General features: G+C 44.7%; 1 protein-coding gene across 1 annotated transcript in view; it reads right to left on the bottom strand.

The window, feature by feature from the left end:
• LOC141096779 (multifunctional protein ADE2-like) overlaps positions 1 to 27,479 on the bottom strand; it is a 71,061-nt gene that overhangs the window by 4,351 nt on the left and 39,231 nt on the right. The window contains exons 6-13 of the mRNA XM_073583585.1: positions 20,637 to 20,774; positions 19,277 to 19,313; positions 18,571 to 18,768; positions 18,164 to 18,339; positions 16,716 to 16,895; positions 12,391 to 12,504; positions 11,890 to 12,070; positions 839 to 997 (exon numbers count right to left, since the gene is read on the bottom strand). Coding sequence (XP_073439686.1) covers positions 839 to 997; positions 11,890 to 12,070; positions 12,391 to 12,504; positions 16,716 to 16,895; positions 18,164 to 18,339; positions 18,571 to 18,768; positions 19,277 to 19,313; positions 20,637 to 20,774 — 1,183 coding nt within the window. The remainder of the gene's footprint in view (positions 1 to 838; positions 998 to 11,889; positions 12,071 to 12,390; positions 12,505 to 16,715; positions 16,896 to 18,163; positions 18,340 to 18,570; positions 18,769 to 19,276; positions 19,314 to 20,636; positions 20,775 to 27,479) is intronic.

Below are 27,479 nucleotides of genomic sequence, written 5' to 3'. Positions count from 1 at the left end.
AGGGGTGATAAAAAGTCCAATGTAATTTTCTTCCTAAATATATATATATATATATATATATATATATATATATATATTTATATATTTATTTAGAGCCATAATATAGACTAGTTTCTAATATACTTGAATTAATAATTCTCTATCCTTCCCCAACTACTTTTCTTTTTTCTTCATTTCCTTTTTCATGTTGCTTTGATTGAGAATCCAAGTGCATGCTGGGATACTCAAAGGAAACGTCATCAGCTGCAGCCCCTTTCTCCCTCCCTGAAGCGAAGCTTCATCAGTGACACTCGTTTCAGGGGCTGGGCATGTCCCAGCAAGATGAGCATTGTGCACAATGACAGCGCACTCACTGTTGCTGACTGAGATCAGCAGTAATGAGTCGGCAATAGAAGCGTTATCAAAATACCCAACGTGCAGAGACCAGCGCCACCCCTGCTGGTGACGTTATTGGTCTTTGCATGCTGGGTATTCTGACAACGCGCTCTGTTGCCAACTCATTACTGCTGATCTGAGCTGGCAACAGAGCACGCTGTCATTGTGCACATGGCAAGGGGCAAATAGCGCATGCTCTGCTCCTTGAGGATGTTTTGTTCGAGTATCCCAGCATGCACTACGATTCTCAAAGTGTCATCAAAAAGGAAGCAGTAAAGAAAAGAGAAAAAAAACATTGTTAGGGAAGAAAAAGGAATTTTTAATTCAAGTAAATTAGAAAATAGTTTAGATTATGGCACTAAAAGGATAGGGATTGAGGTGGTAAATTACTTTGTAACACCCCTTTAAAGGCTCAGACTTCAGTGTTTTCGGTTCCCATAATCAGATGACGGGAGACACATACTCTCTGGAGCATTAAGGGCAGAACAGACATCCTGAGCGCTCCAATCTGCGGTGACCAAGGGACAATGAATGACAGGATAGGCTGTGTTTCCAGAAAGTACAGATGCCAACCCATTGCTTCTTCCAGTCACAGTAATGAACACTATGGGAGTGCCATCTCCTGGGGAAAAGACACCAGCGTCAGCTCATATACAAAACATAGACACAAGTAGCACATTAAAAAAAGCAACAACAGAAAAACCTAAAATGGTCACAGATTAAAGAAACCCCAATATAGTAACAACCAGATATATTCCACAAAGAAGTTAAAAGTGCTAAGAATGGATCACAGAAGAAGACTGCACAGATAAAGAGCTAATAGACAAAAAGGAATGACAAGTTCATAAGGAAAGAAAATAGAATTAGACTTACCGGTAATTCGGTTTCTAGAAACCTTCCACGACAGCATGGGAGGTTGTCTCCACGCCCTAATGGGGGACAGGAAGTACGAGAGGTTAAAAGGTCCCACCCACCTCCCTCTCACCAGTGACTTATAACTGATTACCATAGCACCGGTTACCTTATGATTCTCAGAATTTGTCCAAGAATGCAGGGAAGGAAATAGTGGTGTCGTGGAAGGTTTCTAGAAACCGAATTACCGGTAAGTCTAATTCTATTTTCTCTAGCAACCTTCCACGACAGCATAGGACACATAACAACCTATACTGCACTAGGGGGGGGACAACGGCCTGAAGAACTTTCCAGCCAAAGACTAGATCTCTGTTGGACACAAGGTCCAACCTGTAGTGTTTAGTGAAAGTATGTAAGGAGGACCAGGTTGCTACCTTACAAATCTGCTCTGAAGATGCGCCTGCCCTCTCAGCCCATGAAGTAGAGGTAGCTCGTGTTGAATGCGCTTTGATCCCCGTAGGAGTGATGTTCTGCGCCAGGTATGCTTCGGAGATGGCTTTCTTAATCCAATTGGCAATGGTGTTCTTTGCTACCTTTTTTCCCTTGTTTGGACCAGAGGTATGGATAAATAGGTTGTGGTCAATTCTATAGGGTTTGGTACACTCTAAGTAGTAGAGAATTATGCGCCTCACGTCCAGCGTATGAAACACCTTTTCCTTAGGGTTTGCTGCGTTTTGACAAAATGAGGGAAGAATTATTTCCTGCGATCTATGGAAAATCAGACACAACCTTTGGTAGGAACAATGGATCAAGGGAAAGAACTATGGAATCGTCTCTAACTGTTAGGAAGGGTTCCCTGATTGAGAGAGCTTGGAGCTCTCCTATTCGCCTTGCCGAGTTTATCGCTATAAGGAAGGCTACTTTACAGGAGAGGAGCTGAGAAGTACAAGATGGCAGGGGCTCAAAGGGAGATTGAGTGAGTCCCGTAAGTACCACATTCAAGTCCCATGGTGGAATGGCGACTAGCCTTTTTGGATGTAGCCTAGTGGCTGATGTTTTGAATCTTTTTATCCACCTGTGGTTGGCCAAGTCACAGTCGAACATGGAGCTTAATGCTGATACCTGAACTTTAAGTGTGCTGGGCTTTAGACCTAGCTCAAGCCCCCTCTGTAAGAAATCCAGAATACGGGAAATGTTAGGGTTTTCTGGGTCAGGCAAATCTGGCGGACACCATGAGGAAAACTTTTTCCATATTTTGTTATAAATAGCAATGGTGACCGGTTTCCGAGATTTCTGGAGGGTTTTTATTACTACCTCTGATAGCTCCCTGGCCCTAAGGATCTGAGTCTCAGTAACCAGGCCGCTAACTTCATTCCCCGGAGGTTTGGGTGATGTAGAGGGCCCTGCAAGAGAAGGTCGTCTTCCAGGGGTAGGTGGAATGGCCCGTCTACCTGTAGCTCCGTAATTAGAGAATACCAGCTCCTCTTTGGCCATAGCGGGACTACTAGAATGGTTAGGGTCCAATCCTCCCGGATTTTCCTCAGGGTTGTGGCAAGGATTGGAACTGGCAGAAAGGCATACGCCAGACGAAACCTCCACTTGTGGGCGAAGGCTTCTACCCCCCAGGGATCTGTCCCTGGGGTTCAGGGAGAAGTAGTTTCTCACTCGGGCATTTTCTCTTGAGGCCAGTAGATCCACCTCCGGAAGACCCCACCTGTTGACCAGCCTCTGAAAGATTCTTTCATTTAGGCTCCACTCTCCAGGCTGGATGCATTTTCTGCTCAAGAAATCTGCTTGAAGATTGGAGGTACCCTTTAGGTAGACTGCAGTTAGAGAACGGAGGTGTCTTTCGGCCCAGCAAAATATTCAGGCTGAAAGGACCTCTAGGCTGCTGGATCTCGTGCCACTGTTATGTTGTCCGAGTAGACTCTGATATGATGGCCCTGGACTAGGTGTCTTGCTGCCAGAAGAGCTTCCTCCACGGCCTTCAGCTCCCTGAAGTTTGAGGATTTTGCACTCACTTTCTGGCTCCACAACCCCTCAAATGGTTGTTGGGACACCACAGCTCCCTAGCCTTTTTTGCTGGAGTCTGACGTTACCGGGACCAGGGGGACCTGGGACCAGTTGATTCCCTTGCACAGATTCTTGCGGTCCATCCACCATATTAGTGAAGCTTTCACCTTTCCTGGGGTCTGGACTCTTTTGTTCAGGCAGGTATGATCTCCGTTCCAGTTTCCTAAGATGTGGGACTGGAGTATTCTGGAGTGGGCCTGCGCCCAAGGTACTGACTGGATGCAGGAGGTCATTGACCCTAGTATGGACATGGCTGACCTGAGGGTTGGGGACCTTTGTTCCCTGAAACTCGAGATCCTTGATATTATGGAACTCTGATGTTCCTCTGGGAGGAAGGTCATTTGTTTTCTTGAATCTAGGAGAATTCCTAAGAATTTTATCTCCTGGGAGGGTTGGATCTGCGACTTTTTTATATTCGGGATCCACCCCAGTGATTGAAGAATACTCAAGGTTTGAGTCACCTGGCTTTCCAGGATCTGGTAGGAGGCTCCTATTATCAGTAGATCGTCCAGGTAGGGCACAATGCATATGCCCTCAGGTTGTACTGCTAGTGCCTGACTTCTGTACCCTGACGGATCGCAAACCTCAGATACTTCCTGTGAGAAGGATGTATGGGGATGTGAAAATAGGCATCCCTTAGGTCTATGGTTGCCATGAAGTAAGACGGCCCTATCAGAGGAATGGCGGTCTTCACCGACTCCATCTTGAATCTGTGATATGCGATGTGTCGGTTGAGGCCCTTCAGATTTATTATTATTCTTGCCTCTCCTGTGGATTTTTTCACTAGGTACAGTCTAGAGTAATGCCCCCTTCCCTGTTCCTCCACAGGGACCTGAGAGATGGCGTTTGATTGTAGCAGGAGCTGGATGCCGGATTTTAGTGCTGGAGTCTCCCGAGGTGGTAGGGAGGGTAACTCTTATACTCCGCGGGGGGGAGGATTCAAGTTCTAGCAGTAGGCCCACCTGACCACACTGAGGACCCAGGGGCTGTTGGAAATCATCTGCCAAGAGTGAATGAACCTCGAAAGCCTTCCCCCACCGGGGTCGATTCATTGTTTTTCTTGTGGCTGTTACTGCTGCTGGGGGACCAGGATGTTCCTGCCTCTCCCCTTAGTGTAACTCCATCTCCCTGTCTTTCCCTTCCCTCTCGGCTGGGATGGCTGATTCTGGGGGGCTCGAAAAAGCCGCTTTTTTATGGTCCTCTGCTCAGGAAGCGAAGCACCTTCTTATCTGTGGCCTTTTCAAAAATTTCATCTAAGGCCGGGCCAAAGACATGTTCACCCTTGAAGGGTAAAGAGCAGAGTTTAACCTTGGAGGTCACGTCCCCGCTCCATGTTTTAAGCCAAAGGGCCCGTCTTGCAGAATTGGACTGTACCATGGCCCTGGCAGAAGTGCGGATCATCTCCATTGATTCATCGGCTAAGAAGCCTGTAGCTCTCTGTAGTATGGGAAGGGAGTTAAGGAGGTCATCTCTTAAGGTTCCCCGAGAAATGACCCTAGTTCCTCTATCCATTGGAAGAGAGACCTAGATACACATGTGGATGCTATTCCTGACTTTAGGGAGAAGGCAGAAGTTTCCCATGCCTTTCTTAGGAGGCTTTCTGCCTTACGGTCCATCGGGTCTCTAAGCTGGGACACGTCATCAAATGGAAGAACGGTCTTTTTCACCACCCTTGCCACCTGGACATCAACCTTCGGGATGTCCCATTTAAACTCCTCTCCCTCCAGGGGGAATCTATGCCTGAGCTCCGACGGGGCTGAGTAGAACTTCTCTGAGTACTCCCATTCCTGAGAGATCATATTTACTATGCTCCTATGAACTGGGAAGCCTGTTCGTCTGGGTCCCTCAAATCCTCCGAACATGCGGTCCTGTGCTGACTGAGTAACTGGTTCGTCCTCTAGGCCCATGGTGGCCCGCACTGCACTGACGAGCTCCTCCACATATTCCGCGGAAAGGAGGTATTTCCTAGTTTCGGCTGATTTAGAAGTCCCCGGTTGCTCCCAATTCTCAGAGCCTGAATTGTATGACCTCTCTGATTCGGATTCTGAGTCCTCTAATTGTATTTTTCGTTTTTTTGGGGATGGTGAGCCTACAATCGGAGGAGGTGGCGGAGGGGGGGGGACAGGGTGGCTAAAGAAGTCTGAACCTGATGAGTGACCAGGCTGCGGATCTCGTCAATCAATGACGGGTGCTCAGCCCTGACCACCCTGTCCGTGCAAGTTTGACATAACTTCTTCACCCAATTTGAGGGAAGTTTTGCACTGCATATGGCACATTTGGCCGACTTGCTGGTGGTATTGGTGCTTTTGTGTTCAGACTTTTCTCCCTATAACAAAGGGGGAGAAGCATTTTGAGGACCTCTATCCCAGGACCGCACCACTAGGACCCGAATTCCAAAGAAGACAGAAGCAGTCTGGAGGAGGGGAGGCAGCGCCGCCGACCACCACTGCCCGGCTTAAAGACACCAGGTATGCTGCAGCAGCCGGCCACACAGCATACCAAACCTCTCCATGCCCCATGGGGGACAGGAAAGACACTGGTGAGAGGGAGGTGGGAGGGACCTTTTAACCTCTCGTACTTCCTGTCCCCCATTAGGGCGTGGAGACAACCTCCCATGCTGTCGTGGAAGGTTGCTAGAGAAAAAATGGAATTAAACATGAAATAAAGTAATCCAGTAATAGTAATAGTGTTATGCTCATCCTGCATTACCAAAGATTTTATCATTGTCTAGGAAAAAAATTCTACACGTTAATAATATCCTGGTCTGGTTATTATGGAGGATGCCTGTCCTAAACTGCAGCTCTCCTGAGGACAGGGACACGTGGGACTCATTTTATTTATTTATATAGCACCATTGACTCCATGGTGCTGTACATGAGAAGGGGTTACATACAAATTACAGATATCACTTACAGTAAACAAACTCACAATGACAGACTGGTACAGAGGGGAGAGGACTCTGCCCCCTTGCAGGCTTACATTCTACAGGATGGTGGGGAAGGAGACAGTAGGTTGGGGGGTTGCAGCGGTAGCTCTGGTAGTGGTGAGGAGGTAGCGGGGTCATTGCAGGCTGTAAAGCTTTCTTGAAGAGGTGGGTTTTCAGGCACCGTCTGAAGGATCCAAATGTGGTCGATAGTTGGATGTGTTGGGGCACAGAATTCCAGAGGATGGGGGATATTTGGGAGAAGTCTTGGAGGCGATTAGGCAAGGAGCGAATAAGTGTGGAGGAGAGAAGGAGGTCTTGGGAGGAACGGAGATTACACGAGGGATGATATTGGGAGATTAGTTCAGAGATACATGGAGGAGACAGGTTATGGATGGCTTTATAGGTCAGTATTAAGAAGAATATTTAGAATTGAGAGTCCTCAGTGGTTGATACCTTTTAATGGCTAACTGAAAAGATGGTAACAAATTGCAAGCTCCCTTAGGTCAGTATTAGTAATTTGAACTGGATACGCTGAGGGAAAGGGAGCCAGTGAAGAGATTTGCAGAGGGGAGAAGCGGAGGAGAGAGATGATTTAGTCAGGCACCAGAGTTAAGGATGGACTGGAGAGATGTGATAGTGTTATGGGGGAGGCCACAGAAAAGGATGCTGCAGTAGTCGAGGTGGGAGATGATGAGGGCATGCACAAGCATTTTAGTAGATTGAGGGTCGAGGAAAAGACGGATTCTGGAGATATTTTTGAGTTGGAGGTGACAGGAGGTGGACAGAGCTTGGATGTGCAGGTTGAAGGACAGGGCAGAGTCAAGGCAGCGGACTTCTGGTACGGGAAAAGCGTGATGTCATTAACGGTGATAGATCAGGTAAGGAAGATCTGTGAGATGGGAGGAAAGATGAGGAGTTCTGATTTGTCCACATTGAGTTTGAGGAAGTGAGAGGTGAAGAAGGAGGATATGGCCGATAGACACTCCAGGATTCTGGACAGCAGAGGTGACGTCTGGGCCAGAGAGGTAAATCTGAGTGTCATCAGCATAAAGGTGGTACTGGAATCCATGGGACTTTAAGTTGTCCCAGGCCAAGTCTATAGATTGAGAAGAGTAGGGGTCCTAGAATAGAGCCTTGGGGGACTTCAACAGAGAGAGGGTGGGATGAGGAGGTAGTGTGGGAGTGGGTGACGTTGAATGTGCAGTTTGCAAGGTCTGAGGAGATCCAGGATAGGGCGAGGTCTTTGATGCCAAAGAAGGAGAGGATCTGCAGTAGGAGGCAGTGGTCAACTGTGTCAAAAGCAGAGGACAGGTCTAGAAGGAGGAGTATAGAGTATTGTCCGTTAGCTTTGGCTGTAAGTAGGTCGTTAGTAATTTTGGTCAGGGCAGTCTCAGTGGAATGATGGGGACAGAAACCAGATTGTAGATTGTCAAAGAGCAAGTTAAATGAGAGGTGGGAGGAAAGTTCGGCGTGGATGTGCTGCTCCAGGTGTTTAAAAGTGAATGGGAGCAGCGATATTGGGCGATAGCGGATGGGTCGAGGGTTGGCTTTTTAAGGATAACTGTGATTGTCGCATGTTTGAAAGCAGAAGGGAAGGTACCAGAAGTTAGTGATAGGTTGAAGAGATGGGTTTGGGATGGGATAAGTGTGGTGGTAAGGTTGGGGAGAAGGTGGGATGGGATGGAGTCGAGTGTACAAGTGGTGAGGTGAGATTTGGAGAGGAGACAATTAAGCTCCCCTTCACTGATGTTGAAGAGGGAGGTTATGGGGTTTGTGCATTGGTCTGGTATACAAAAGGGGTTGTGGTGGTTGAACAATGAAGACTTGCCTTGTTTGGTCAATCTTATTTTTAAGTGTGTGGCAAAGTCCTCAGCAGCGATGAAGGAGGTTGGAGGGGGCAGTGGTGGGTGTAGGGGGGAGTTGAAAGTTTTGAATAACTGTTTGAGGTTGTAGGATAGGGAAGATACGAGGGTTGTGAAGTAGGCCTGTGTCGCAGAGGTGAAGGCAGATTTGAAAGCGACTGTTGCCTGCTTTGAGTGCAGTGAAATCATCTTGCAAATTTTGTTTTCTTCCAACGTCGCTTTGCAATCCTGGACGCTTGCCGGAGCTTTTTAGTGATGTTATTGTGCCAGGGTTGTCTATTGATACGTCACACTCTGCCATAAAAGAGAGGGGCGACCGTGTCAATAGCTGATGCGAGAGTGGCATTGTAGAAAGCAGTGGCACTGTCTGTGTCGTGCTGTGAGGATATGGATGCCAGTGGTAGAATAGAGTCAGAGAGCGTGTGGGTGTCTAGGTGTGCTAGGTTTCTGCGGGGTGCGCATGTTGCTGGACTTGGGTGACAGGTGAAGAGAACAGGGATGAGAAAGTGAGTAGATGGTGGTCAGATAGAGGGAGAGGGGAGGTTGTGAAGTTAGATAGAGAGCAGAGACGGGTGAAGATCAGGTCTAATGTATGTCCGTCTGTGTGGGTGGCTGAGGAGGACCACTGGGTAAGTCCAAAACATGAAGTAAAGGACAGAAGTTTGGAAGCTGTTGACTGAAGGGTATCAGTGGGGATGTTGAAGTCACCCATGATGATAGTGGGAAAGTCACTGGAAAGAAAGTGAAGAAGCCAGGTAGAGAATTGGTCAATAAAGGCAGTGGCCGGGCTCGGATGTTGGTATATGATGGCCACGTATAAGACGGCCACTTGAAGGTTGGAGGGAGAGTAGATGCGGACAGAGTGGACTTCAAAAGAGAGGAGGATAAGGGAGGGTAAAGGGGGATTGGGTTAAAGGTGAAGTTAGTAGAAAGGAGAAGACCCACTCCTCCACCATGTCTGTGGCCAGGGTGAGGAGTGTAGGTGAAATGGAGGCCGCCATAACACAGCGCAGCAGGGGAGGCGGTGTCAGAGGGTGTCAGCCATGTTTATTTGAGGCCGAGGAAGGCAAGATTGCAAGAGAGAAAGAAGTCATGAATCACAAGAAGCTTACTGCAGATGGAGTGGGAATTCCAGAGTGAGCATGGGGATGGGTGTCAAGGGCACAAGATTTACGTTGGAGAGATTGCGGTAATTCATATTACATAGGGAGCAGTCGGAGGGGGAATTAATGGGAGGTATGAGCTGTGGGGGTCAGGACTAGGAGATATGTCGCGACTAACCAGCAGTGAGGAGAAGCAAAGAGAGGGAGAGCAGGTGGGAGAAAGAGAGTGGCCTGCTTGTTTTACGTTTTATTAGAAGAGATCTGAGGTTGAAGAGCAGGTCAGCTGAAGAGGTCAGGTGGTGAGGAAAGAGGGAAGGGGAGATGATTATTTGGTTAGAGGGTGCTGGGGTTTCGGTATAGCGAAGGAGTGTGAGGATTAGTGGAGCAAACACTGAAAGGGCATATGTAAACATGGTGAAGGAATAAGATGGATTAATAGAAAAGCTAGGTGCAGAAGTGCTTACTTGGCAGACATACCCAAAAGAGACAGATGTTGCCGTTAAAATAACTGCAGCGTCTGGATACTTAGCTGCAGAGAGACGCGTGCCAGACCCCAGTCGCGTGCACCCCTTAGAATGCTACTAAATTTATAGGACTGATTAGAGGATCAGGTGAGAAGGATTATGGGAGCTAGTTTGGGATAAATTAGCAGTTGGCCAGCACAACAGGGGTGGATAAATGATCAAAGACTTTGGGCCTGGTTACATCTACAGTACAGATCAAAAGTTTGGACACACCTTCTCATTCAAAGAGTTGAATGCATCAAAACTATGAATTAACACATGTGGAGTTATATGTTTAACAAAAAAGTGTGAAACAACTGAAAATATGTCTTATAATCTAGGTTCTTCAAATTAGCCACCTTTTGGTTTGATTACTGCTTTGCACACTCTTTGCATTCTTTTGATGAGCTTCAAGATGTTGTCACCGGAAATGGTTTTCACTTCACAGGTGTGCCCTGTCAGGTTTAATAAGTGGGATTTCTTGCCTTATAAATGAGGTTGGGACCATCAGTTGTGTTGTGCAGAAGTCTGGTGGATACACAGTTAATAGTCCTACTGAATAGACTGTTAGAATTTGTATTATGGCAAGAAAAAAGCAGCAAAGTAAAGAAAAATGAGTGGCCATCATTACTTTAAGAAATGAAGGTCAGTCAGACCGAAATATTGGGAGAATTTTGAAAGTGTCCCCAAGTGCAGTGGCAAAAACCATCAAGCACTACAAAGAAACTGGCTCACATGAGGACCGCAACAGGAAAGGAAGACCAAGAGTCACCTCTGCTACGGAGGATAAGTTCATCCGAGTCACCAGCCTCAGAAATCGCAGGTTAACAGCAGCTCAGATTAGAGGCCAGGTCAATGTCACACAGAGTTCTAGCAGCAGACACATCTCTACAACAACTGTTAAGAGGAGACTTTGTGCAGCAGGCCTTCATGGTAAAATAGCTGCTAGGAAACCACTGCTAAGGACAGGCAACAAGCAGAAGAGACTTGTTTGGGCTAAAGAACACAAGGAATGGACATTAGACCAGTGGAAATCTGTGCTTTGGTGTGAGAAGTCCAAATTTGAGATCTTTGGTTCCAACCACCGTGTCTTTGTGCGACGCAGAAAAGGTGAACGGATGGACTCTACATGCCTGATTCCCACCGTGAAGCATGGAGGAGGTGTGATGGTGTGGGGGTGCTTTGCTGGTGACACTGTTGGGGATTTATTCAAAATTGAAGGCATACTGAACCAGCATGGCTACTACAGCATCTTGCAGCGGCATGCTATTCCATCCGGTTTGCTTTTAGGTGGACCATCATTTATTTTTCAACAGGACAATGACTCCAAACACACCTCCATGCTGTGTAAGGGCTATCTGACCAAGAAGGAGAGTGATGGGGTGCTACACTAGATGACCTGGCCTCCACTGAGCTGGACCGCAAAGTGAAGGCAAAAGCGCAACAAGTGCTAAGCATCTCTGGGAACTCCTTCAAGACTGTTGGAAGACCATTTCCGGTGACAACCTCTTGAAGCTCATCAAGAGAATGCCAAGAGTGTGCAAAGCAGTAATCAAAGCAAAAGGTGGCTACTTTGAAGAACCTAGAATATAAGACATTTTCAGTTGTTTCACACTTTTTTGTTAATTATATAATTCCACATGTGTTAATTCATAGTTTTGATGCCTTCGAGTGAATCTACAATTTTCAGTCACGAAAATAAAGAAAACTCTTTGAATGAGGTGTGTCCAAACTTTTGGTCTGTACTGTATATGCTTAACACCTTGCACCAGATAACATCTATAGTGGCCCCCAACCATGGATAAACAGCAGTGAGCATTGAGTACAATGTAATAAATTAATTATAGCAAGGATTCAGCAGGCAGTTATATACCATTAAGAAAATGTTGCAGTATGATAATGCAGCAGATGATAGACAGCAAGCAGAGGTGTGAAGAGAGGAGATGGATGTTAATTCCTGGCCGTTGAAATAACTGCAGCTTCTGGATATTTAGCTGCAGTGATAGTTTGCTGCAGGGGACGCGTGCCAGACCTGCCGATTATTAGCAATTCATGGATTTCATTTACCCTTTGGTATTATGGAATGAATTTAACAATATTTTAACTCATACTGTGCATGACATTAGTATAATCGCTATTGTATTTATTTAGTTTTCATAAGCTGATGACGCTCGGGATATACAGCACTAATGTACCTTCATACTGTGATTTTATATCCAAGATCTCCAGAGGTCCGGTGTATGCTGACGATACCCGTAGCTCACATGGGATATTGTACTTTGCACAAGATGCCTTTATTTTTTCACAATGCATGAAGTATGAGATGGATTCCATCAGGACCACCACCTTTCCTTGGCCTCTAGGACTCAACCAATTCTGGAGAATGCAGGACATACAATGATAAAAGGCCAAAAATAACCACAATTCTCATTTCAGATTGATGCTGCAAACATTAGAAGATCATCTCATCTTTATATTCTTATTATATCCAGCAGCAATGGCGGAGAAGCATGAACCACTTTCCATCCCAGGTTCTAGTATGATTTTACTTCTGGAACAAACTTGCAAACCTGTAAAAGCTCATTTGCCTAGAGTGCTGATTATATACGATACAATATATCAGTGGGGTCCTACAAACATGTTCATAGTGAATCCCCTTTCTACTCCATGAACATTGTTGATAAATGGTGTCTTACTTGCTGGCCATGCTCTTGACTTAGATCTTCTAATTGACTCTGGTGCCAACAATTGTAGTCAATGATATCTGCGAGAACGATTTCTTTACTGTCAAGGTCTACACCAAACTGAACCTGTGTATGGCAACATGGAACAGACTTAAAAACAAAGAACAACTTTACAAAATGACAACAGAGTGTACACAACAAAGATATGTCAGCAGACAAACCTTTAGAATGAGTCTGTCAGCAGGATTTCACCCCCAAAAATATTTATATGCGCATTTAACTATTCCAAAGATAAGTTCAACAATACTTTTACATGGCCAGTCTGTTTTTCCATTACTGGAAAATCATAGTTTGAATTGATATGCCAATGAGGCTGAAGAACTATGGTAGATCTGAAGCCTCTGTCACTCCAGCTCTATTCCTCGTCCAGCACCGCCTCCTCCTGCTTGACCGACAGCTAATTTGCTTGAAGTTACACATCATAGAGCCTAGTAGTCAAGCAGGAGGCGGCACTGGCAGGGAATAGAACTGGAGTGACAGAGGCTTCAGATCTACCTAACAGTCCTTCAGTCTCATTTGCATATCAATGTACAGGTATTGTTTGACTTGCCTTTGAAAGAGCTAAATGAATGTATAAATAGTTTGGATGGGGGCTGGTTAAATCCTTCTGAAAGATTCCCTTTAACCCCTTCCTGACATCAGACGTACTATCCCGTCCATGGGACCCGGGCCCCCATGCCCATGGACGGGATAGTATGCCTCAGCGATCAGCGGCGCCCACGTGGTGAGTGCCGCTGATCGCGGCCGGGTGTCAGCTAATTATCACAGCTGACACCAGGCACAATGTGTCAGGGGCGGTCACGGACCGCCCCCGACACGTTAACCCCTTGCACACCGCGATCAAACATGATCGCGGTGTACCGGGGGTTAAAGGGAAGCAACGGCAGGGAGGGGGCTCCCTCCGTGCTTCCCTGAGCCCCCCCACGGCAGTGCAATGTGCAGCGCGGGGCTCCTTCCCTGCAGGCCCCCGAATCCAAGATGGCGACGGGGGCCTTCGGGGGCCTGCAGGGAGCTGGCTTCCTCAGTGCCTGCAAAGCGCAGGCATGAGGAAGTCTGCAGCAGTGCCTGTGACAGATCGCTGATCTGTCACAGTGATCTGTGATGTGACAAATCAGCAGTGATCTGTCACAGGACAGTGATGTCCCACCTGGGACTATGTAATAAAGTTAAAAAAAAAAATACTAATTTTAAAAAAAAAATCGCCAAATAAATTAGAAAAAAAAAAAAATATTACCCCAATAAATCTATTTTTTGAAAATAAAAACAAAAAAAGTACACATATTAGGTATCGCCGCGTCCGTAACGACCTGCCCTATAAAACTGTCCCATTAGTTAACCCCTTAAAAAATAAAAAACGAAGCAAAAAATAATGATTTATTATCATACCGCCAAACAAAAAGTGCAATAACGCGTGATCAAAAAGACGCATATAAATATCCATGGTACTGCTGAAAACATCATCTTGTCCCGCAAAAAACGAGCCGCCACACAGCGTCAGAGAAAAAATAAAAAAAAGTTATAGCTCGCAGAATAAAGCGATGCAAAAATAATTATTTTTTATATAAAATAGTTTTCATCGCATAAAACCGACAAAACATAAAAAAAACCTAAATGAGGTATCGCTGTAACCGTACTGACCCGAAGAATAAAACCGCTTTATCAATTTTACCGCACGCAGAACGGTGTAAACGCACCACCCAAAAGAAATTCATGAAACGCTGGTTTTTGTTCATTCTGCGTCCCAAAAATCGGAATAAAAAGCGATCAAAAAATGTCACGTGCCCGAAAATAGTACCAATGAAAACGTCAAGTCGTCCCGCAAAAAATAAGACCTCACATGACTCGGTGGGTCAAAATACGGAAATATTATAGCTCTCAATATGTAGTGATGCAAAAACTATTTTTACAATAAAAAGCGTCTTTTAGCGTGCGACAGCTGCCAAACATAAAAACCGCCATAAATAGTAAATCAAACCCCCCGTTATCACCCCCTTAGTTAGGGAAAAATAATAAAATTAAAAGAAAATGTATTTATTTCCATTTTCCCATTAGGGTTAGGGCTGAGATTAGGGGTGTGTTGGGGTTAGGGTTGGAGTTAGAAGTCAAATGGTGCTCCTTTCCTTCCAAGCTCTGCCATGCGCCCAAACAGTGTTTTATCCCCACATGTAGGGTATCAGCCTACTCAGGACAAATTGCAAAACAACTTTTGGGGTCCAATTTCTCCTGTTGCCCATAGGAAAAATAAAAAATTGGGGGCAAAAATATCATTTTTGTGCAAAAAAAATGATTTTTTTATTTTCACGCCCGGGCGTTATAAACTTCTGTGAAGCATTTGAGGGTTCAAAGTGCTCACCACACATCTTGATAAGTTCCGTGGGGGGGTCTAGTTTCCAAAATGGGGTCACTTGTGGGGAGTTTCAATAGTTTAGGTACATCAGGGGCTCTCCACACGCACATGACACCCGCAGACCATTCCATCAAAGTCTGCATTCCAAAACGTCACTACTTCCCTTCCGAGCCCCGACGTGTGCCCATACAGTAGTTTTCTCCCACATATGGGGAGTTTTCTCCCACATATGGGGTATCAGCGTACTCAGGACAAATTGGACAACATCTTTTGGGGTCCAATTTCTCCTGGTACCCTTGGGAAAATAAAAAAAATTGGTGACTAAAAGATCATGTTTGTGGAAAAAATACTAATTTTTTATTTTCACGCCCGGGCGTTATAAACTTCTGTGAAGCACTGGAGGGGTCAAAGTGCTCACCACACATCTAGATAAGTTCCTTGGGGGGTCTATTTTCCAAAATGGTGTCATTTGTGGGGGGTTTCCACTGTTTTGGTACATCAGGGGCTTTCCAAACGCGACATGGTGTCAGATCTCAATTCCAGCCAAAAACGTCAAATGGCGCTGCTTCCCTTCCGAGCTCTGCCATGCGCACAAATAGTGGTCTACCCCCACATATGGGGTATCAGCGTACTCAGGACAAATTGCACAATAACTTTTAGGGTCCTGTTACCCTTGGGAAAATAAAAATTGGGGGTGATAAGATCATTTTTGTGGAAAAAATATGATTTTTTAATTGTACGGCTGTACGTTATAAACTTCTTTGAAGCCCTTGTGGGTTCAAAGTTCTCACCACATATCTAGATACGTTCCTTGGGGGGTCTAGTTTCCAAAATGGGGTCACTTGTGGGGGGTTTCCACTGTTTAGGTACATCAGGGGCTCTCCAAACGTGACATGGCGTCCGATCTGAATTCCAGCCAATTTTGCATTGAAAAAGTCAAACGGCGCTCCTTCCCTTCTGAGCTCTGCCATGCGCCGAAACAGTGGTTCCCCCCCCCACATATCAGGTATCAGCGTACTCAGGACAAATTGCACAATAACTTTTGCAGTCCAATTTCTCCTGTTACCCTTGGTAAAATAAAAAAAATTGAACCTGAAGTATTTTTTTTGGGAAAAAAAGGTAGATGTTCATTTTTTTTTTTAAATATTCAAAAAATTCCTGTGACGCACCTAAAGGGTTAATAAACTTCTTGAATGTGATTTTGATTACCTTAAGGGGTGCAGTTTTTAGAATGGTGTCACTTTTGGGTATTTTCTATCATATAGACCCCTCAAAGTGGCTTCAAATGTGATGAGGTCCGTAAAAATAAAATGGTGTTGCAAAAATGAGAAATCTCTGGTCAATTTTTAACCTGTATAACTTCCTAACAAAAAAAAATTTTGGTTCCAAACTTGTGCTGATGTAAAGTAAACATGTGGGAAATGTTACTTATCAAGTTTTTTGTGTGCCGTATCTCTGTAATTTAAGGGTATAAAAATTCAAAGTTGGAAAATTGCGAAATTTTCGCCAAATTTCCGTTTTTTTCACAAATAAATACAAGTTATTTGAATTAAATTTTACCACTAACATGAAGTACAATATGTCACGAGAAAACAATGTCAGAATCACCGGGATCCATGGAAGCGTTTCAGAGTTATTACCTCATAAAGGGACAGTGGTCAGAATTGTAAAAATTGGCCTGGTCATGAATGTGCAAACCACCCTTGGGGGTGAAGGGGTTAATAGTTTCTTCCATTTTTGTCACCCGAACAATAACTTTATATGTACTGTTTGTTGCAAAACTCTATTGATATTGAACTGCTGAGGAATAAGTTGGTACTATATAAATATTAATATTTCCATTATTCGGAAGTCTATGTATACACTGGCAGCCATCATTCAATTCCTGTATAATAATATGAGAAGAATTCTTATTTTGCGCAGTACACACCTTCATATTTACAAGAACGAAGTCAGATGCCAAACATGCTTTTTCCAAAATTTCAAACATGGCAACCATACTGTGATTTATGATGTCAATTTCAGACTGACCAATTGTGTGTCCCGCACAAGTCATCTCTGAGGCCAACAAGTCCTCCTTTGAACAAACAACATCTTCAAGGATATCATCCTGTAAGAAAAAGGAAAAAAAAAAAGTGTGGACAACAATATAATACCAAATAGTAAGATTCTTTCAAATGGTTGATGTAATTTAGGATTTTGGCGTACAATGCATTAAAAAGTCGCAAAATGTTGTGAAAATACCAAACGTTGCAACATTTTTGCACAAGTTTTTCCCAGCTCCGCCAAACTGGGTGGAGCTGGGGCGTGACGCCATATCTTGTCTAATTCATGACAAGCTGTGTCTTTCCAATGTCAGAGACTGGAGTAAGAATTTTGGTGCAGCTCATCTCTTCATGAATCAGGGCCGTCTGACTCCACCACGCCCCTCATCAAGATCAGCGAGAAAATGGCTGGTCTTGATGATCGGGGCTTGACTATAGGCCAAAAAAAGAATATGTCAGCCGGACCTTAGTGGAGCTGGAGGTGATACAACATAGAATAGGATCAGACCACAAGATTACTGTGGTATAACATCTGACAGTTCTCTTCGCTAGGCCGATAATGCCTCCTGTTGCGAAAGTAACATTTACTCTAAAGGCCCCTGTACACATTAGACTCATACAGGTCGTACCCATTAATATCGATGGCTCCGGACAACAATCTAATGTGTACGAGGGCACCAGACGACTGATTGCCAGGGAAGATATCGATTGGGTATGTCAAATTTGACTGAGGATAACTTGATCTCCTGGAGCTAAGCCTTCACCAGACATGTCTGGCTATGGCTCAGTCAAATGAGCGCTGCAGTGTATGGGATAATCGACCGAGATGGCTGGCGGACAAAGCTTTATTACGTCAACAGTCATCTATCTGTGTTCACAAATTGCAGCCATGTTGTGATCATTTGATCATGATAACACCGCAAGGTTCTTTGCCGCAATTTTGAAAAAAAGAAAAAAACATGCAACGCAGCTGCAATGTATGAATGCAGCCTAATGATTACCCTAATTTCTGAACTAATGAACTATCCTGATGACTGAGGATGGGGCATGTTCCAAAAATAACAAGATAGCGTGTTGTGATACATGTTGAAATTTCTTCCTCCGTCTTGATTTTCAGAAGGGATGAGGGCCTGCTATAGGACTAAAGAAGGGTGAATATTTCATTTTCTGTTCCTGCACTTTACAGTATGTTTTTTTTATCACAATATGGCTATAAAAAGATATAAAAAAAAAAATCACTTTTCGGCATTGAGCGACTTGCTGTTTTTTTAATGCAATCCTGGCACACTATATAAAGATATAAATTACATTCTAAACTATATCTAAGGGTTACCTTATAAAATATCTCTACCCTTGGAGGGTAAAGCCTGCGTCCTTCAGTGTCAGGATGTCTTGTGAGGTACATGCCCGTGGCTATTCTCCAGCACCCCCATATAAGGGGGATCAGTTCACAACCGCAGGTGTCATATCTGTTCTCACTGACCTTCCTCACAAGTGCTGTCTTGATACCTGAGAAATGTTTAAAACTAATTATTTGATCTCTAAATCAGTCATTTCTCTGAATTCTTGGCTGACATTTACTGTACAGATAAGCTAGTGATGACGAGTGACCCGTGTGCTCGGGGCTGTCTACATAGGATTACAGGTAAATCAGTGTTCTCCGTATACAGCTCAGTATACGGTTATAAGTGTACAAATCTCCTCCACATGCAGTCAGGAGTCTAGGGGAAGACGTCCTACCTGCTTCTCTCAGCATCTTAAAGATGAAGTCGTTGGTCATGTTAGAGCATTTCCCGTCTGCCCGGGACATTGTGGTGGTGGTCCCTGTAGATATTCTCTCTGTGGGTTCAATCAGTAAATCTCCAGGATGAGGAGGGTCTGTACACATCTCTTTAGTAATCTCCTGGTATGGTTCCTCAGCAAATCTCAAGCCTTCCACTAAAAACAAATGGCATGATGGAAAAAGTCGTAATTACACACCAACCTGAATGTTAAAAGAAAGCCCGTCCATTGCTGTAAATCACGTAGACCGTTGCAGCATTAAATACTGGGGTGATGGTGGATTGTAAAATAGAAAAAAGGAGCCAGATTATTCTTTTGTAGGACAAGTAGAGTTATGGAGATGTGTTCAAAGAAAAAACAAAGACAGAAAAGTGCGTGGCTATTTTAATGCAAATATTTCTGCAGAGCCATATGTATGATCTCGTCAAAGCAGGAAATTAAAGCTGTTCCCCATCACTAGAATATTGATGGATTGGATCAGCATAGAATAGAGTGGAATGGTGGGGTACAGGCTCGGTCTCCACTCCCTTCAGATGGGACTCTGAGGCGGGATCCTCCGTAATGAAAATGTATAAACATGTACTAATTTATGGAAATGTTTGGAGTCACTCATTATGAAGTCACAGACACGTCAGTAAAAATGTATAGGCGATGAGACACAAACCTGGAGGTAATGGAGTGTCATCAGAGAAGTCTTCAGCCTAAAGTTAGGTCAAATGAAAGAAAGCATTGGTGAGACTTCAGCACCATGTAAGAACCAATGTACGCTTTAGTGGTTAGCTGACGTTCAATGCTAGACCTTAAGGCTTTCATTGAACCTAAGCAACGAGAAGCACCTAAGAAGCAGATGTGGAGGTAACTCTACATATAACGATGAGCTGGACACATCCGTTACATTTACCGTAATCTTGTGGATACTACAGCTGTTCTATCAAAAGACTAGCACTTCCAAACAGACAAAGGTGAACAGGTACAACCTAAGAGAGCCACTGTATATGTAACTATATGTACTACACGCCTCCTCATCGAGCACTCCACCCGTCAGGCTGTGGCAGTGTTAAAGCTTGATCTTACCTTCCAATTTCATATATTCATTGCTTCCATTCTGTGTTTCAGAGTGCAGCTTTAATTTGTTATTACTATCATATGTAGACAGAACACATGATTCGAATGGACATGAGCTGATAAAACAAGATGGGGCACCCGTGTATTGTGTGTACATATACCAATGGAGGTCGGTGTAATTCAACCAAGTGGCCATAAATATCTCCACCAGCAGTTAAAAACTAACATGTACCCAAAATAAATGAAATTCATGGGATCAGTTCCCAGAGGATGTCCCCAGTATAGTCGCAGGGAGAATACTTCAATACCAACTTCCTAAGTAGGCATAGCAAAGCTTGTTCCAGTGACTGATGTGAATAGGATGCTTACTGGTACCAGTCGTACAGCTCCCAATTCAGGGTTGTGCATGAAGCAGGGTCCTGATCCATAGCGGGAGAGTCCTCCTGTCTATGCCTTTCACCTATGCCTGTCAGATGTTAAGACGGTGGTGCGCTCATACGGAAGCGCTGCTGCTATCATGAGAGGGGGGGCGTACGATATTCCTTCCAAAAAGCTACGGAACCTCGGTGCGGCCACACACTGACATTTCAAAGGAGACGCAGTCCTTCCTAGTGGTCGCACCGATGTCCCGTAGCTTTTTGGCAGTGATGTCACACTTCACACGCTCCCCCACTTGTGCTGCAGCCTAGCTGCAGATCTTCCGGCATGAGCGCAGCGCTGTCTTACGGGTTACAACACTTGATCTAACCAAAGCAAAACCTATTCTCCCATGTCAGAGGTGTTCTCTTCCTTAATAAATGATGTCTGTGACAACTAAGACAGTAAAATAATGGAAATGTGATGGAGGCCTCAAGTGGGAAAACAGAAACCTATAGATTACATTCTAGATATTAGGAGGTTGGGGTACCCATGGACATCTCAAGTTATACATCCATTATAACTCAAGTGAAAGTTCTCACCTTTGCAGGTGTGGCGAGTGCATGTGGCGTTCTGATGTATAGCGAGCTCTGGGCGGCCAGCCCTATTATTGCTACACCACTCCACTTAAAGGTCGCAGATACATTCGGTTTAATCAGTTTCCGATTCCCTGGTAAACACTGTGAAGATAATGACACAATGCATTGTAACAGGAGGTCCATAAAACAATGTAAAACAGGGATTTTTGCGTACTCACCGTAAAATCCTTTTCTCCGAGCCACTCATTGGGGGACACAGACCATGGGTGTATGCTGCTGCCACTAGGAGGAATATAAAAAAAAGCTTCTCCTCTGCAGTATACACCTACCACTGGCTCCAGCCCGAACCAGTTCAGGGACACAGCAGTAGATCATGAACATCAAATAAAGGTACAACACGTCAAACAAAAGAACAAGCACAAACCGTAAGGCTAACAGGATGGGTGCTGTGTCCCCCAATGAGTGGCTTGGAGAAAAGGATTTTAGGGGTGAGTAAACAAAAATCCCTGTTTCTCCTTCACCTCATTGGGGGACACAGACCATTGGATGTCCTAAAGCAGTCTCTGGGTGGGGAACATAACAGATCAAACCTCAACTGACTATAGGTGTGCTACCGCCTCCCGCAGAATCCATCTGCCCAGGCCCACATCTACGGGGGCCTCAATGTGGATATTGTAGTGCATCGAGAATGTATGCAGGCTGGACCAAGTCGCAGCCTTGCAGACCTGTTCCGCCGATGCCTGGTGCCGAACAGCCCAAGAAGCGCCCACCAAACGAGTGGAGCATGCCTTAATCCTCGTTGGGATAGGCTTGCCTCCAACATGGTAGGATTCCTGAAAATCCGAACGAATCCACCTGGCTTTGGTGGACTTTGAGGCGGCTAATCCCTTCCTGAGACCCTCAGGAAGCACGAATAAAGGTGTCCAACTTACGGAAGGACGCCGTTCGCGAGACATACCTGTGCTGTTCAAAACGAGGGCTGAACAATGTCCTCGTTAAGGTGGAAAGAAGAGACCACCTTGGGCAAAAGGAAAGGGGACGTCCCGAGGACCACCTTGACTGGTGGAAAATTAAAAAAGGAGCTTGACAGGCTTACTCCGAGACCCGCCTGATGGACGTCACCGTTACAAGAAAAGCGACTTTCCAAGGAAGGAAGGTCAGCAAGATGTCCTGCAGCGGTTCGAAAGGAGTCTCCTGAAGAACACTCAGAACCAGGTTAAGGTCCCAATCATCACGTGGGAGACCCCCTGAATGAAAGTCCTCACTTGCAAATTGGAAGCAAACCTGTGCTGAAACAAAACCGATAACGCCGAGATCTGACCTTTGAGGGAGCTAAGCGCCAGGCCTGATCCAGGCCGGTCTGGTGCAACTCCAAACTGGTAGGAATGGAGAAAACGAGAGGAGGCCGTCCGTGGTCTCTGAACCAAGCGAAAAAGGTTTTCTTCCAGGTGCGGTGATAGATGCATGCTGACGCAAGCTTCCGGGCGCTAATCATGGAAGAAAACACCTGTTGGGAGAACCCAGCCTGGATTAGGACCCAGGATTCAACGTCCAAGCCGTTAAACACAGGTTCCCTGAGTTCTGGTGGCAAATCGGACTCTGGGAGAGCAGATCTGGTCGATCCGGCAGTCGCCAGGGGATGTCGGCGACGAGCAGCACTAACTCTGCGAACCACAACCGGCGTGGCCAATCCGGAGCAACCAGGATACCTGGAACCCCTTCCACCTTGATCTTCCTTATGACCCTCAGAAGTAACGGAAGAGGGGGAAACACATACGGAAGACGAAACTGACAGCTGAGGAAATCTGCCACCCAGTTTTCCACGTCCAGGACGCGAACTGCTGAAATGACCGAATGGCTCCTCTTGGCCCAGTGGAGAATGTGAACCACCTCGCGCATTTCCGCCCTGCTACGAGTGCCCCCTTGATGGTTGATGTATGCCACAGCCATGGCATTGTCGAATTGAATTCGGATGGGGAGACCCGCCAGGAGATGATGGAACCGCCGTAGGGATAACCGGATAGCCCGAATCTCCAGGACGTTGATCGGGAGACGCGACTCCCGAGCAGACCAGCGCCCGTGGGCAGTGAGGCGACGAAAGACCGCTCCCCAGCCGAGAAGCCTGGCGTCGGTAGTTACCATCAGGGAATACCTCAAAGTCCACCACATGAGGGCCTGTTTGACCCGCGGGAAAAAGTGGCACAGACGGTCAAGAGAGTACAGGCTCCTGTCCCAGGTTGCCAGAAGCGCATGCTGCAGAGGACGGAGGTGTAGCTGGGCGAAGGGAACAGCTTCCATTGCTGCCACCATTTTTTCCTCAGTATCCCCATGCAAAATCGGATGGAATGAGGGGGGATGGGCGACGAAGTGCCCAGGATCCCTGCTGAAAGGCTAAGATCTTGTCTCGAGGGAGAAACACCAACCCTTGAGAGATGTCCAAGATCATCCATAAAAAGGATATCCGCTGAGCTGGAATGGGGAAGACTTGTTTAAATTTATCAGCCAGCCCGGGATTGGAAGGACGGTCCCTTGATTAGAAGGTTATCTAAGTATGGCAAAACGACCACACCCCGTGAGTGCAGAATGGACATGACAGCCGCCATGACATTCGTGAACACTCTGGGAGCGGTGGAGAGGAGGAAGGGCAAGGCTGCGAACTGGAAATGTTCCTTGTGTGCAGCAAAGTGCAGGAACTTCTAGTGAGGGAGAAAAATGGGGATATGGAGATAATCATCCTGAATGTCGAGGAATGCCAGGAACTCCCCCTACTCCATCGAGGTGAAGACTGAGCGGAGGGACTCCATCCTGGAGTGCCGGACCTTACAAACTTGTTTAGAAATTTCAGGTCCAGAATGGGATGTACCGCTCCGTCCTTCTTCGGAACCCCGAAAATCTATGGGACCTGGAGCCCTTAGATCTGGACTTTTTGGGACGGCTGTTCCACGACTGGCTGGGCTTATACAAAACTCGGGGACCCCTGTTCCTATGCCAGAGATCTCCAACCTTTCTGCCTCGAGAGCCACATTAAGCTTTGAGAGAGGGTCACGAGCCACATCCAGCTCCCGCCCACCTCATAATAGCGACACATTGCCCCCATTACTGGTATAATGACAGCAAAAGTTTTTCCACAAAAACTAGACAGGCATTGTACTAAGAGCCAGAGGTTCCTACATGACGCTCATTCATTAACTTCTTTTGTGGTCACCTCATAAAATAATTTTTAAGAAGTTTCCACACAATGGTACATTATAAAAAAACATCTTTATTTATAAATGTCACAACGTTATAATCATAAAAAGAAGGTGCTGGACCAATTATGAGAGACAAAAGATATAGAAACACCATATAATAATATATTCATATTAGTGGGCTATTGATAAATACAAATCAATATGCAGTGTGAGCACCAGGAGAGATGCATAAAAATTCGCTTGCTCCATGTCCAATGCTAATTATCTTCAGATGTATAACAATGAAGGAGCATCTCATCAACTGATACTTCACAGTGCATAAATGTAAACTACTAAATATAAATACTGTTGCAAGTGTGACAAAAAATCACTACAACCTACCAATGAATAAAGATGCTTCCTGTAGCGTCCCTCATGCCCCGACACGTGTTTCACAATGCTTCATCAATGGAGGCTTGTCAGGAAGAAGGAGGCTACCCCATTTAAATACCCTAGCAGCTATCGCTATTGGCCAGTATAGAAATTTCGCACCTGATTAAAAACACTTCCTCATTCTGGAGACAACTGCGCCTATGCGCTTAAGGTTCCATATCATAGAATCATAGAATCGTAGAGTTGGAAGGGACCTCCTGGGCCATCTGGTCCAACCCCCTGCTCAAAGCAGGATTCTCTAAATCATCCCAGTCAGATGTCTGTCCAGCCTCTGTTTGAAGACTTCCATTGAAGGAGAACTCACCACTTCTCGTGGCAGCCTGTTCCACTCATTGATCACTCTAACTGTCAAAAAGTTTTTTCTAATATCTAATCTGTGTCTCCTCCCATTCAGTTTCATCCCATTGCTTCTAGTCTTTCCTTGTGCAAATGAGAATAAAATTGATCCTTCTACAATGTGACAGCCCTTTAGATATTTGTAGACAGCTATTAAGTCTCCTCTCAGTCTTCTCTTTTGCAAACTAAACATTCCCAAATCCTGGAACCTTTCCTCATAAGACAGGGTTTGCAGACCGGTCACCATTCTGGTCGCTCTTCTCTGAACTTGCTCCAGTTTGTTGATGTCTTTTTTAAAATGTGGTGCCCAAAACTGGACACAATATTCCAGATGAGGTCTGACCAAAGAGGAGTAGAGGGCAATAATGACTTCACGTGATCTAGACTGTATGCTTCTGTTAATACATCCTAGAATTGCATTTGCCTTTTTTGCTGCTGCATCACACTGTTGATTCATATTCAGTCTGTGATCTATTAGTATACCCAAGTCTTTTTCACATGTGCTGTCACTTAGCCCTATTCCTCCCATTCTATATATGCTTTTTTCATTTTTATTGCCCAGATGTAGTACTTTGCATTTCTCCCTGTTAAAAACCATTCTGTTAGTTGCTGCCCACTTCTCCAGTTTATTTAAATCTTTTTGAATCCTCTCTCTCTCTTCTCTAGTATTAGCTATCCCTCCTAGCTTTGTGTCATCAGCAAATTTAATCAGTTTACCCTCAATTCCTTCATCTAAATCGTTGATAAAGATGTTGAACAATACAGGGCCCAGGACAGAGCCCTGTGGTACCCCACTTGAGACATTCTTCCAACTGGATGTGCAGCCATTTACGACCACTCTTTGGGTCCGATCACTAAGCCAGTTATGAATCCACATAACAGTTGCCTTGTCCATTCCATACTTAGTCATTTTTTCAATAAGGATTTTATGAGAGACTTTGTCAAATGCTTTGCTGAAGTCAAGATATACTATATCTACAGCATTTCCTTGATCCACCCAATCAGTGATACCGTCATAGAAGGAAATTAAGTTAGTCTGACATGACTTATTAGTTACAAACCCATGCTGACTCTGTTTAATCACTTCATTCTTATCCAGGTACTGACATACATGTTGTTTAATAATTTGTTCAAAGATCTTTCCTGGTATAGAAGTCAGACTCACCGGCCTATAGTTGCCTGGGTCCACCTTCTTCCCCTTTTTGAAGATAGGAACAACATTTGCTCTTCTCCAGTCTTCTGGCACTTCTCCTGTTCTCCAAGAATTTTCAAAGATTATGGAGAGGGGTTCAAAAATTTCTTCTGCTATCTCCTTCAGTACTCTGGGGTGTAATTCATCTGGACCTGGAGACTTGAATTCATTTAGGTTAGCTAAGTGTTTCCTCACTATCTTTCTGTTTATAGATATCCTGGATTCTTCTATTCCCTTAATAGGACAGTGAATAACAGTTGATGTTACATTTCCTTTCTGAGAGAAAACAGATGCAAAATAGGAATTTAAAAGTTCAGCCTTCTCAACATCCTGTCTTACCATTTCATCATTTTCATCCTGTAAAAATCCTATAGCATCTTTGACTTTTCTTTTACTTTTGACATATCCCCAAAATCCTTTATTATTGCTTTTGACATCTCTTGCAAGCCTCAATTCATTTTCAGCTTTAGATAATCTGATTTGTGCCCTGCAGGTTCTGCAGACAGCATTATATTCTTCTTTAGATATGCCTCCCTCTTTCCATTTTATAAACATTTTTTTCTTCCTTTTTAGCATATGCTTAAGTTCTGTGTTCATCCATCCTGGTTTCCGTAAATGCTTCCTATTCTTCCCTCTTTTCGGAATTGTTGACAACTGTGCTTTGAGAATTTCATTTTTCAAGATTTCCCATCCTTCCTGGACATTTTTGTCTTTAAGGATATCAAGCCATTGGATCCCTCCAATTCTGTTTCTGAATCCCTTAAAATCTGCCTTTCTGAAATCTAACCTTGACGTCTGAGTCTTCACAGGTCTTCCGCCTCTAGTTATCCAAAATTCTAAAATAGCATGGTCGCTACCTCCTAGAGTCCCAGCCACTTTTACCTCCTCAACCATTTCCTCCCTGTTTATAAGGATTAGATCCAAGGTAGCAGTTCCCCTTGTTTTCTCCCTTACCTTTTGGAAGATAAAATTGTCAGCAAGAGAGGATAAGAATTTCCTTGACCTGTTAGTTTTGCCTGAGAGAGATTCCCAACAAATGTCTGGATAGTTGAAATCTCCCATGACAACTATGTCATATTTTTTGGAGAACTTGGCCATTTGATGCATAAAGAGTTCATCCATATCTTCAGCTTGCACAGGCGGCCTGTAGTAAATGCCTACAATGGTGTCCTTTCCATTGTTCTGTCCTTGTATTCTTACCCACAGAACTCCCAGTCTCTGAAGCTTCAATCTCTGTGCAGATATATGCATTTCTAACATACAATGCGACACCCCCTCCTCGTTTATCAAGTCTGTTTCTTGCAAATAAGTTGTATCCTTCTAGTCTTGTATTCCAATCATGTGTATCATCCCACCAAGTTTCAGTGATTCCAATGACATCATATTTCTTTTCCTGTGTTAGTAGTTCCAATTCTCCTTGTTTGTTGCCCATGCTTTGTGCATTAGTATAGAAACATTTTAGTTTGTGATTGGTTTCTCTTTCTCCAATATTTTTATTAATTAGATTCTTTCGTCTTTGTTCTTCCTTTCCACTTCTAATAGCAGAGTTCTCAATAGCATTTGTCAGGTGTATGGCTTTTTCTGGTCTTTTGCTTCCCTTCCCATGTTGTTCTAGTTTAAAGCTCTCCTTACAAGTGTAGCAAGGCGACTTCCAAATACATGCTTTCCAGTCTTCGTAAGGTGCACCCGATCTCT

Source organism: Dendrobates tinctorius, unplaced genomic scaffold (genome assembly GCF_039654945.1).
Source record: "Dendrobates tinctorius isolate UK_male_01 unplaced genomic scaffold, ASM3965494v1 ptg000079l, whole genome shotgun sequence".
NCBI classification, from domain to species: domain Eukaryota; kingdom Metazoa; phylum Chordata; class Amphibia; order Anura; family Dendrobatidae; genus Dendrobates; species Dendrobates tinctorius.
The sequence above is the reverse complement of the archived record's forward strand: the minus strand, read 5'-3'. Positions and strand labels throughout refer to the sequence as shown.